This window comes from Contarinia nasturtii, unplaced genomic scaffold (assembly GCF_009176525.2).
Source record: "Contarinia nasturtii isolate CC-2019 unplaced genomic scaffold, AAFC_CNas_1.1 Cnas_scaffold_688, whole genome shotgun sequence".
In the NCBI taxonomy this organism is placed as follows: Eukaryota; Metazoa; Arthropoda; class Insecta; order Diptera; family Cecidomyiidae; genus Contarinia; species Contarinia nasturtii.
In genome coordinates this window covers 102,848-115,924 of record NW_022198039.1, presented here as the reverse complement: position 1 = coordinate 115,924, position 13,077 = coordinate 102,848, and the positions used below count along the sequence as shown (strand labels likewise).

At 32.9% G+C, this 13,077-nt stretch overlaps 1 protein-coding gene across 1 annotated transcript; it reads left to right on the top strand.

The window, feature by feature from the left end:
* Positions 1–7,293: 7,293 nt before the first annotated feature.
* Positions 7,294–12,732, top strand: LOC116340441 (putative uncharacterized protein DDB_G0271606). The gene is made up of 4 exons (XM_031766929.1): positions 7,294–7,523; positions 9,652–9,855; positions 11,820–12,050; positions 12,305–12,732. The coding sequence occupies exons 1-4, from the start codon at positions 7,518–7,520 to the stop codon at positions 12,605–12,607; spliced, it is 744 nt and encodes a 247-aa protein (XP_031622789.1). The 5' UTR covers positions 7,294–7,517; the 3' UTR covers positions 12,608–12,732.
* The last annotated feature ends 345 nt before the right edge of the window (positions 12,733–13,077 follow it).

The window sequence follows — 13,077 nt, the reverse complement described above, 5'->3', positions numbered from 1 at the left end:
ATTCATGCTTTGCACGCGTTACACGTTCATGTATTTGTCTAACGTATCGATAATTGGCAATAACATTTACGGCAATCGAAACAAGATCATAGAATGTTACAGCGAGAAGTGGTACGCACACAAAACACACACACAGGAGAGTAGTAACCCATTCATTTTCCAAGCTCATAATGTTTTTATCTCAATCAAGAGTATTTTCATTTAATAGTTTCGCATTATGTTTAATGGGTGTTGTGAGTAGCCGTTTTTTAACTTGTTCCAGTACGAGGGTTGCTCCATAATTTTTTTTAAAAACATATATAACACAGTTGTTTTTTGTCGAAAATGGTTTTATTGTTTTTCAAAATATTCCCCGAGATGATCGATACACTTTTGCATTCGATGAAACCATTTGTCATAGCATTCGTGCCACTCCGAAACTGATATCTCCAAAACGTGTGTTTTGAACGCTTCAACTGCTTCTTCTGGTGTCGAAAATCGTTGACCACGTAGTTTTTTCTTCACGCTTGGGAACAAAAAAAAGTCATTGGGTGCCAGGTCAGGACTGTACGGTGGATGACCCATCAGTTCGATGTTTTGACCGGTCAAAAATCGAGTAGTTTGAAAAGATGTGTGAGAGCTCGCATTATCGTGATGAAGAATTATTTTGCGACGGTGGTTGTTTTTTCTTATTTCACCAAACACTTCGGGCAAACAAATGGTGGTATACCAATCAGAATTGACGGTCTTACGATCCTCTAGTGGAACGGTTGCCACATGACCACTTCTCCCGAAAAAACAGGCGACCATTCGCTTCGAAGTGCTTCTTGCTCGAACAACTTTCGTTGGGTTATCTTCATTTTGGAAGACCCATACAGTCGACTGCTGTTTCGTTTCGGGCTCATAGGCATATATCCACGATTCGTCACCAGTGACGATTTTATTATCGTCTTTTGAAGCACCACGATTGAATTTCTTGAGCATTTCTTTACACCAACTCACACGAGCCATTTTTTGTTCATCGGTCAATTTATGTGGGATCCAACGAGAGCAAATCTTTTTTACGGCTAAATGTTCATGCAAAATTGTATGTATGCTGTGGGATGAAATGCCCAAAGATGCCTCAATCTCACGGTAGGTCACATGACGATCTTCCATAATCAGTTTTCTGACAGCATCGATGTTTTGTGGCACAACAGCCGATTTTGGACGACCTGTATGAAACTCGTCTTTGAGCGAACTACGACCGCAACGGAATTCTCGGTACCAGTTATAAATTGTCTGAAGGGTTGGTGCTTCATTGCCAAAGGCCAAATGAAGTCGATCGAAACACTGTTGTTGAGATAATTTACTTCGAAAATCGTAGTAAATCATTTTACGAAAATCTTCACGTGTAAAATTCATTTTTTTGTTGAGTCGCAGTTTACCAGTCACTGTAAACAATACAAATAGCGTTCGTACGACAAAAGGTTCAGGGCACGAATACATACCAAAACATCAAACTTTACGAATATGACAATGGTTTACATCGGGCAACACTATAAGTACCATTTTAAAAAAAATTATGGAGCAACCTACGTAAATGTGAAAATAGAAATACAACCACTCTAGTTACTCCTTTATTTTTTTTGACAAACTTGTGTTTCAGTTCTTAAAACCAAACAAACCCAATCTGTTCATATGTAACAAAGGAAACATATTGTTTATTACTTTATCGTCCTGATGTAAAGTGGTTTTGTTTGTGGTTGTTTGTACAATTGTACAAAGTAATTTTGTATATATTGTTTACTGAATAGGAGTTAAATGTCAATTTGCATTGTATTCAGGCAACTTTTGAAACGAATAAACAATTAACTCTTAAACCCACTGTAATGAATAATACAACATTACATTCCGTTTGAACACTTTCACCAGGCATCATGTTCTCATTAAATCTACAGTTTCAAATATCATTTACTTCTTTTTGAATATAATACAAACCATTTTGAGTTTCAATTGCTTCAATTGTATATCGTACAAAGCCTTTGGTGCAGTCCTTATTTACTTTTACAATTGTGCGTAATTTATATGATACAAAATGAAACCAATACAGTTTTTGGCATTTGAAATGAATACTCATTTTCTATCAGGTTCCAGAAAGTTGTAGAAAAAAGTTTGTTTGGTTATGTATTTTTAAACGAAACATAAAAAGGGAATAAATTTATGTAATTCGATATTTTTAATACATACCAAAAAGAGATTTGTCCAAAGTGAATTGCAAAAATATGTATTTGGTATTCGCATCAGCAACGTGTCTTTTTTAAACGTGAAATGACAAGAAAAGAGTCATAAGAATTGTATTTGCTGTAAACGGTTACGAACATGTGCAGTACATCTGCTACTAAATGGACTTGAATTGTTAATCTTCAACATGAAAAGAGAGAATTCGTTGAAGAAATCAAATAATTGGTTCTCAATAACAACCAGCAGAAAAAGAAAAACAGAATAATCACGTACGCTGAGTATATCATATAAACTTGTATCATATATACCTGAATAAAATCAGAATCAAGAAGAATTTATTCAGAAGGGAAAAAGCCACAATTTTCTTTTGAAATAAAAAAAAAGTTTCATGAGATTCAAGTAAACAACAAGGTTTGGCTCAATTTTCTCCACATTGAATTGTATTAATGATATACTTAACGTGTGGTTATTGAGGTCTCCACAATGTCTGAAAAAAATAGAAGAAAAAACACTTGAACAGCGATTTGGTTCCGTTGTTTAAAAAAGTAATCTCTTTTACAATTTTTTCTTCGGTTTGAAGTGGTGTTGTTTGTTATTCTGATTGAAATGAGTTTATGATCATTGGACTACTTTGTCTGTAATGAGTTCATTTTGAATACAATTCGTAGGTGTAATGAAATTTTCTGAAGAACACTCCGGTATTTTCCAAATAATTGAAAACCATTAGCAAAAATATTTTTGAAGCTGTTTTGTTCGAACCTTCTAAGCTGTTTTTCCTGAAACCCATACACCTTTTTTCCACCAAAATCACGTTGTTTTCTTACCAATTTTGCGTTAAAATAACGCGGTGACGCATCCAATCCTCAGACTAATATGCCATATGTAAAGAAGAAACCATCTTGAGTTTTGTAAAAAAAATTTGCTACAACATATCTACAACAAATTTTATTAAATAGACGAATTTAAATGCGGAGATTTCATTGAATTCAAATGTGTTTAATGTTTTTTTGTGCGAATTTCATATACATTTATTCATTGCACACAATGAATGATATTCCGCATTTCGAATTCAAATACAAACAATTAAGCAATCACACACGTTCGAGAAAGTGGATATTTGATTTATGGTGTTTTGTTCACAGTAGCGGTTGTTGCTCTGTCATTGTTATTCATTTGACGGTCGAATAGAAATTTAACTTATCAACAATTAGTAATGTTTTTCGGAATATGTTATTGTTTCCCTTTCATGAATTACTATTCCTATTTATGAACAGTGCAAATAGTCTCAACGAGCTACCATTTTCACCTTTTATCATTTCAATTCCATTACAATGTATTTAAAATGATTCCATTACAACTATTGCATAATGAAACGAACGTATGTTATTTCAAAGCTTATTAGCTTCATTTGTTAAGAAAACGATGATTCAACGTTCATTGTTGTCAAATTGCTAAAATAGCAAATGATTTAAATATAAACAAACAACCATTCTCAAGACATTCAATTTCCCAATCTGCCATTTACATTTTATTAACCCGTTGCGACTGGCTCCTTCTACGCGCCCTCACACAATATATCGCATCGCAACTCAATACAAATAAGAAAAATGATCTACTGTGTCTGTTGGCATTAAATCACCTATGGTATACAAAATACGACGATTTAATATTGTCGAAATCAAAATCGAAACAAAGAAATGAGGGAAGAGCAAATGTGACGGTATCTATGATGCGCCTCGCAATGCATCACAACATGTATCGTTTTTAAGTGGAAAATGAAAACAAAAGTTTCTCTATCGTATTCATTTGATACTGTGAATGCTTCATGAAAATGCAACACGTCGTTTATTGATCGAATTTAATGCGCTTATGCGTGCAAATCTGTGATATTTGTTGCTATGTTTTATTTGTATCTTTTTATAATGCGGCAGCATGCTATCGATCGGCTTTGAACAATTATAAAGATAAAAGAAGAAGAAGAAAAAAAACGAACGTGAATAAAAAATTCACATCGTCAACTACAACCGTACAAGTTTGTTTAAAATATTTATCCTATAGATTTTAGTGAAATGTCAGTTAAACCGTCGTCTTGAATATGCAATGCACATGCTGCCACATTATACGGCTTGAGTTGAATGCAGTAAAAGGAGAAATGAAATGAAAACAAAGCAAAAAATACAATCATCGTAAAATTCGATACATACACAATTGGAACAACACAACAAAATCGAACGGAGATTTTGAATTGATTCAAGAGTCTCAGGCCGCACGTTTTTTTCAACATATTTGAACACAACTCACTGTATTCGAATTTGAAGTGCTGAAAAGTATCATTTTGTTGAGTCAATTTTACAAGATCATAAAAAAGTTGTTTTTTTATCAGGTACATATGATTACAAAATGCCAACCAATTACGTTGCTATATGCCATTGCTTAAAAATATGGAAATTGAAAATTTGTTCAGCACTGAAATCAGCACAATATCTCGTTGGTATAAAGTTTACTACAAACGACCGTGTACCGTGACGATGTGCCACATTGTTCATGCGAACTTCTTTCTCTCTTCGATTGCTTTTTTACAGTACAACATAACCAGATTGGCAATGCTACTACGTAGCGACAAATGACCGTAAATTCAAGCTGCTACTCATGTGAGTGTATTATCTCATCGTGAGTGCATTTCGATTACCTAATCATAGCGAGAAAAAAGAACCAGAAAAAGTATGGAAAATTAAATCGATAGCAAATTAGTGAAAAGAGATTGCACTTGTTTTGTAATATGTGGGTGAGATTGACGTGTTTTTATGGAAAGTAACAAGTTGAACGCTGCTTAGTAGGTTTGATTTTGCCAAAAAAATTGGCACAGATACAAGACATGAATAAAGTATAAAGAAAAAAAATGAATTCAGTTCATGCGTCAATGGCGTGTGTTGAGTATTGACTGACTTTTTTAAAAATCAATTTCTTGTGTTGATTTTTCTCTTGAATGCTTGCGTTTCTACGCCTTTATACACTGGATATTATTGATAAATCTGCCAATATATTTTCCAAAGCTACAGTTTGATGGAAATTTGTAATTTGAATAATCGTCCCAGTGCCAAAATGGTCAAGGCCATGTAATTTGTGATCTATTTTACATCTGAATGGTCTGTGTTTGCCGTTTGGGCATTTATGAGGTAAAATTTCCAATAAATGTTCCATACTGAACATGAATGTGTATGCCCTTTGAATTGGCCGTGCTATGGTTTTCTGATTAGAGATTTATATAATTATTAATTATACATTATGCGTGTTCATTTTTCGATCAAACCAATAAACTACTTTAAGTGAATCAACCTTTATATTGTTGTTTTCTTTTGTTGAGAATTTCATATCAATTTACCGTAGTAAAAAAAACATTTACCAACACCTGAATCAATTATCTTGATGAATGTGCACGTTCAGGCATTTTAGAGAATTAAATTTTAAATGTCATTGTACATTGACAAGGCTGTCATATGTTTTGTAATTCTCTTCTCAAAATAAAGTGAAACCACTTATTCTCTGAACTTTGACATCTTTAGTCTTTTTCCAACGAAAGATGTGGCATATAAGATTACCATTACCAGTTTGTTTTTCTTTTTCCTCGGTAAATTGGTGGTATATATTTTGACAACACCATCAGATATTTATGATGAGAGTGTTATTGGTTTAATAGAAAGTGAAACAACAACTTCACAACTATTGCATTTCCGCTTTATTCTTTGCTTAAACTTTTGTCGGTCAAAGTTTTGTTTTTCCCCGAACATTAGAGATGTGATAATTCTATAACATTTTTTGCTTCGGTTGATATTCATAATCTTCATTATGCTGCATTGAAACACTTTCCATCCTTTAAATAAAGTTTGAATAGAAAAGGTGAATGAAACTCGTCCTAGGTGAATCAAACCTCACTTATCACAAAATAAATGGAAATATCTTTGCATTACATCGAATATATATGTAAAAAAATTGAAAGGTAAATCGATTTTATGGATGCTTGAAAAGAACAATATTCGTGGCAATGTATGAATTTACTATAACGCTAAAACAACGGAAAATTGGATAATCAAGTCGACATTTCCGTCATCGGTACCATCTCCGATCGCAAATCCAACGCTGCGACTTTCATCATGTTACAAACAAAAACATCTTTCGATATTTTCTTAAACTTGGTTGTATATACAAGACTTTATTGAGCCTCCATATACTGTGAGAGTCATTTGACGTTGACTAACAATATTAATCTTGAACTTAGTTGATGACGCCCGACTTCAACAGCAAATACGGAAAGACGTTTCAACAGTATATCTATATTATTTTGCCTTTCCAAGTTAACAACACTCAACATAGGAAGAATTATGATGTTAGAAAGTCATTCATGGAACTGATAATAATGATGAGATAGACGCAAAATACTGGATGCTTCAAGCATATCCTTTTATTATTATTATTATTTCTTGGGCGTCATTCAATGCATATCCATTTGAATTTTCGGATAAGAAATTCATTTTACTCCATCTAGAGTAATCCCATAAAGTATAGGAATCGAATGGCACCGGAAAAAAAGTATATGAAGCCTGCGACATCATCAATTTACTCAAAACTCCACACAAAAGAAGTATATACTTATCAACATCTAATGAAGCAGACATTGTGAATTTAAAAATTGTCATGGCGTGAGTACGCGAGTGTAAAATGCTATCAAAAAAACATGAAAATAGCCAAAAAGTGCTTTCAATGATTCATGTGAAAATGAACCTTATCTGAACCAATAAAATCAATGTCTTTTTTTGTGAAAGAGACATTTAAATGGTTATGTGTGTGTGTGGATTATTTCGATATTAAGCGCATCATTGCAAGTGGTAGTGGTCGCGGTTACGCTGCGGTAGGCAACAAAAGAGAATATAAAATAATACAGACATATGCATATACCATATCTGACCGTTTATTATGTGAAAAACGAGCTCCAAGCGGAAGGCTTTGCAATTCGAGGTGGGATTGACGGTATTTTGAGCTTGGATGAGACTTTGGCTTTGTGTTACATATTTAATGGATCTCGATGACATTGTTGGTTTCAGTGCATTTTTAATACAGCTTGGAACGGTTCATAAAGTCTCTTACGTGTAAAGCAAATAAAGTGTCGAAATTGAATAAAAACCATTTTCATGTCAATAATAAAATACTAACGGGAAAATTCGTAACATTAAAAGTATTATTTGCTGCTACTCCACACAATAAGTGTCAAATAAAACGAAAGTATTTGCAAACAAAAGAGAATTAAAAATCAAAATAAAATGCAGGTTTGTATTTAAATTTGGCAAAGTGTGTTTTCATTTTCAATTGAATTATTTAAATTATTCACATTGAAAATGTCATTTCGTTTATGTTTTCAAATTATGTTCAATTGATAATAAAATCGGAAACCAATTCAACAGAGTCACTTTGTAGTGCGAATTGTGTTGTACATCTCATCAATAAATGGCTTTATTTAGTGAAAATAGCAACTTCTCAATCATGTGTTCGAATTTATACCAATAGTTAATTTCAATTTGTTCCATTTCCATTTATTATTTTTAATATGTATATTATATATGTCCGCGATTTAGTTTTTTTTTATTTCTTGATAATCAATCGAAAAAGACATGGCTAACATGTAATATCTTTTCTTCCAAATTTTATTGTGGCGCTGCTTACCTGTGAAGTCTTATTTTATCTCTTTGTCATTAATTAGTACCGAGTGTTGTTGGTAGACCATGTCAGAGCAGGCGAGTGCATTTTTCATGTTTGTTCGCTACTCAGCTGTTGCTGATCGCATAAAAAAATATATGCGCTGAACTTTCTCTCGATCACGACCGCGTATCATGCACTATATCATGAGACTTCTTTGGTGTTTTCATTAGCGTTACTACTATGATGTTATTTAACATTCAGGTCAATTGTTACACATGCAGTGCCTCTCCACTATTTTCACAGTTGTGGAAAACACATATGAATATAAATGATTACATTGACTTTACTCTCGCTCATTCTCTCTCCTGCTATACTTCCCTCTTTTGCTATTGTTTATATATTATTATTTTTTAATGTTCAACGAACCTCTTTTTCGCTGCGATACGCTGAAAATAATCTACGCGCAAAACCCATAACCGTCAAAGAAAATATCATTTATTTTTAAATCGAGCTGAATCTCAGTTTTGAATGAAATAAGAAAAGTTATCAATTTTTACTAACGCATTCAAGCTGGAAGACATTAAATTGAGTTGAAAACTTTCAACAAACGACCTATCTATGCTTTATTATTATTTTAACGCCTTTCCAAATGACGTAAAAACGGCTTTTGCGCCATCCAATGAAGAAATAACGAAAACAATTTGTAATCAAAACTTTGTCGGTTCAATGATCGTTTCATCCACAATCGATTGTTTATGGTATAGCTCTTGGTGGCTTTTTGCTATCATGATGATTTAGATTAAATTGTAAGATATAGCACGCTTTTTTATAAATCGACGCCAGCAGATGATAACATCGATAGTGTTAACAGCATTGTTAATCAAAATAAATGGCCCCAGTGATTGCCCAATTAAAAGCGCTAAATTACACAAACAACAATCAGTTCTAAATATTGAAATTCTGTTCGAACATTTGCCGCCATAATCTGTTTTAGTGAATATTCATTAATGCCCGAAAGCTAGTGCGGACCCAAATATATCATGTTGTTAATATGATGTACAAAAATTCAATATTTGGACACAACCATGCGCACAACACATTTAATCTTTTTCCATGGAAAATTCCCACCAAAATTCGGTCTAATGATAATAGTAAACACGCGCCAAATGCGATGTAACCAAATAGAATTGCGTAACCGAAATGGGCAGTAAAAAGATAAACAAAAATTGATCTAAATATAACATTGTATTTCTTAACAAGTGGCTGTCGAAATCACTAAATTATCTGCACTCCTATTACATACCATAAGTTTTGTCGGACTCCATGCCAACATGATTTCAAAGAAAGAATATTCGGCAAATAAATAACTCGAACAGCCTATTCTGGAACACCATTCGAATGCATTTTTTTTTTAAATATGTGATGAAATTCATTATCTATTTTACGCCACATTTTGTATAATCTTGAAATACAATGTATAATTAAGATGATAAAAGCACTCTCAACTATGGTCACTTATTATATTTGATATTTAGCAAAATTTTCTCTCTGAAATTCGAACATAGACACTTTTCAATTATTGTAACTTGAAGCCAAATCAAACCAACTTAATTATTTTCGATTTTTTTTTATTATTTTGTGTTACTCTCCGGACGATGAAGCCAATCATTTGAATTGATTTGCGAGGAAAAAATATCGTTACACCGATTTAGATTGACTTCTATTCTAATAAAATATTTTCGATTTTATTTTAAATAGCAATCAATCACCTTTGTCGGTCTTCTTCTGTGCATTTCACTGGCATCAGCTCAGCTATCATATCATTTGGATGCAAACACCAATTCATACACATTACAAACGCCAAATTCACAGCAAACATTCACACAACATTTCAATACCCGAAGTAATCCTGGCAGCCAAAGTTCTCAGCTTCAATCGGCTCAGAGTCAACCAGAACAACAGGTAAATTGAGAATTATTACGATTGACCCGGAAAGTACTTTTGCAACATTTAAAGAGGAATTGTCAAAACTCCCCAACATTTATGTGTGCGTGAACATAATATGTTTTTATACGAATGAATAAAGGTTGACATATAACCAACTTCATGCTAGTGCTATGAATTAAATTTTGTGAATTGATGGAAATTGTGAAAATTAAATAATAAGTGAATGTTTATTAAAATATTGCTAGTACAAAAAATGTTTAAAAATTTATTTTATTCTAAACAGATTAAAAAATTCCAAAATAATTAGTTCATTTTTCGAAATATCATAGAATTTTCAAACATTATTTTCATTCCGAATCTACTAGTAGCATGAAGTTGGTTATGAATGGTTCGGTCGAACAGCTGTTTTTTGACATTTTGTTTTGTTTGTGTGTGAGTAAAAGAGTATAAGAAACTGCGTTAGGGACTTTATAAAGGCATTTGACATTACCTCTTTATGTAGTTCCTAATTAAATGATATTCAAAGATTGTTTCAAACAAATAAACGGATTTAAATGTGAAATATTCTTTAAAATTCTTCAAATTTGTCGATTGAGCCAGAAAGTAGAATTATTATAAAATACTAACAGACTTTAACCTATTCATGGAAGATTTCAATGTTAAATGAACCAAGTGAGATAAATTTATGTGAAAAGTTTATCTTTTGCATATTGTAGTATTTTCTTCGAAATCTATTTCTACATAAAGGCACATTTATGCGAGGTAAAATGAATGGAAAATCGTTATAAAATTGTTAAACAGAATGACTTTAAGTATTGAATCCAGTGGCGTCGCCAGGATTTTGCTAGATGGGGCTACAGATTTACATTTTGCAGTAACACATTACAATTGTAACGAAGCATTACAGTAACGTCATTACAATTGTAACGTTAGATTCTAGCATTACCAGTAATAGCTATTGCTATTCTTTTAACATTACTGGCAATGCTTCGTTACAATAATAATGTGTTACTCAGCGCTGCCGCTTATGTCAAAAATTTAACATTAATAATAAGACTTTTCTAGGGGGTAGACAAGTGGAATCAAAACTCACAGAAATCACAAAAATCATTAAAATCACAGAAATCGCAGAATTCAATTTTTGTGATTTCTTTGATTTCTGTCAAATGTTGTGTATATTGTACCGCACACACACTATGTGTGCGACTTCTACTATAGGCGCACACAACCACAGTGAAATTAGCTTTGTATATAAGTGTATTTTATGTCCAATATTGAGGTTTGGAATCGAGAAATCACCGAAATCGCAAGAATGAAAGATTTCATAGAAATCAAATAATTCACACTGGATTCATAGGTGTCTACAACATAGAGACTTTTCAATACAACTTTAAGTTGGAAATATATTTTCAACTTAAAGTTGTGTTGAAAAGTCTCAATATTAATGGTAGATTTTTAACAACACATTGTTATTGTAACAAGACATTTCCGGTATTAGCTATTGAAATTGTAATGTTAGATTTTAGCACTACATTAATAGCTATTATAATTTTATTAACTATTACAGACATTTATGTTAATGTAAAGGTTAGTAATACTACAATTTCAATGCTGGTAAATCTGTAGATGGGGCAAGGCAAATGTAAAACCATGAAGATTTTCAAGAAATCGATATATTAAAAAAAAATGAAATTGATGACCAAAAAAAGGTCATCGCTTTGCCGGTCCCCTACCTAAAATCCCTAGCAAAATAAAATGATTTCTCCTTCTCAAAAAACTTGTTGAGAAAAAAAAGGACATTTCTCTGGTTTTTGAGCTTAGGCTAGCAACCCCCTGGCGACGCCCCTGATTGTATCCGTCATGAACTATGGCACAGTTTTTGAGGAAATATCATTAAATTTTTTGCTATGTTACTATAAAAATCCAGCGATTACAGACTTACTTATGTGTTTCATTTCTTGCAAAATGTATGTATACAGATATATTCAACATCTCCTCAACAATTTGCCAACAATCAAAATAATGGTCAAGAGGAAATAAACAACTACTTCAGACAACAGTTGGAATTACAACAGCAACAACAACAACAGCAACAACAGCAACAACAGCGTCAAGCAGAACCAAACAATGTCTACACTACATACCAAGTTCCTCAGCAACAACGCCAATACGAACAAGCGCCACAAGAACAGAACGCGTACTATCAACAGGTAAGCAGAAGAAAAATGTCACAATTTATGTTTTGATGATGTATAAAACTGTCTTAATGGCTAAAAGCTAAGCTTTATAGTGATCACATTTAATTACACCGTAAATTGGAGATATAAAAATGAAGTAATATAACAAAAACGTACAACCACTCATTTTTATTCTTTTAGTTCAAGAAATTAATTGTGACGTTTTAATAAAGCTTCCAAGCAAGCTCTTGAATACTTTGTGAAAAACATTTTCTCATTCATTACAGATCCAACAATCTCAATTACAACAGCAACAACTACAACTACAACAACTTCAACAGCTTCAACAGCAGCAACAGCAGCAACAGCAGCAATACTCATCGCCTGCTCAACAACAATTCGCCTATCAACAACCAAGTAGCGGATACGCTGCTGACGAGAACATTAATCAGGATGCGGTCCGATTTTCACAGTCGCAACAATCGAAGTACCAACAACAATTGGATGCACCTAGCCGCATTCAATACTCACCTTCTAATGAAGTTTCACATGTCAAATTTTCTTCCGGAGATTTAAATTATAATTTCTAAGAAAAGAAAGCCTTCATTTGAGAAAGCCTTCATTTTCTGAGTTTATTTAATACACATTCATTCATTTATTATTTCTTTTTTAATGTGACACTTATCACAGGAGCAAAATAAATAAACTACTAATTTAAAAAAAAACAGTTGTGTGTGTGAATTTATTCTCATATTATTTCTGTTAGAGAAGCGTTGGAAGTTCAGATCCATTCATGGATATCTAAAAGGTCTATTCAATGTGAACAATCTTTTTCACCTTCTTATAAATATGTTTCAACACCTTCGCTGAATTCACCAACTTTCACGTGACTCAAAACATACAGTACGCCTTTTTTCATATCGTTCACAAAATCAATCAGCGGACATGAGTCACGTGGGCTCGATAAGAGGAGCAGCCTTTCATTTGAGCATTTGAACACGAACAACAATTTCTACTTTGCGAACGAACACGTTGTGAGTCGGACAATTTCAGTAAAATC

What these genes read in the sequence shown, in the direction of transcription:
- LOC116340441 (XM_031766929.1), top strand. An exon ending in AGAGTCAACCAGAACAACAG is followed by an intron (nt 9,856 to 11,819) that starts GTAAATTGAGAA and finishes GTATGTATACAG; the next exon opens with ATATATTCAACATCTCCTCA. An exon ending in AGAACGCGTACTATCAACAG is followed by an intron (nt 12,051 to 12,304) that starts GTAAGCAGAAGA and finishes CATTCATTACAG; the next exon opens with ATCCAACAATCTCAATTACA.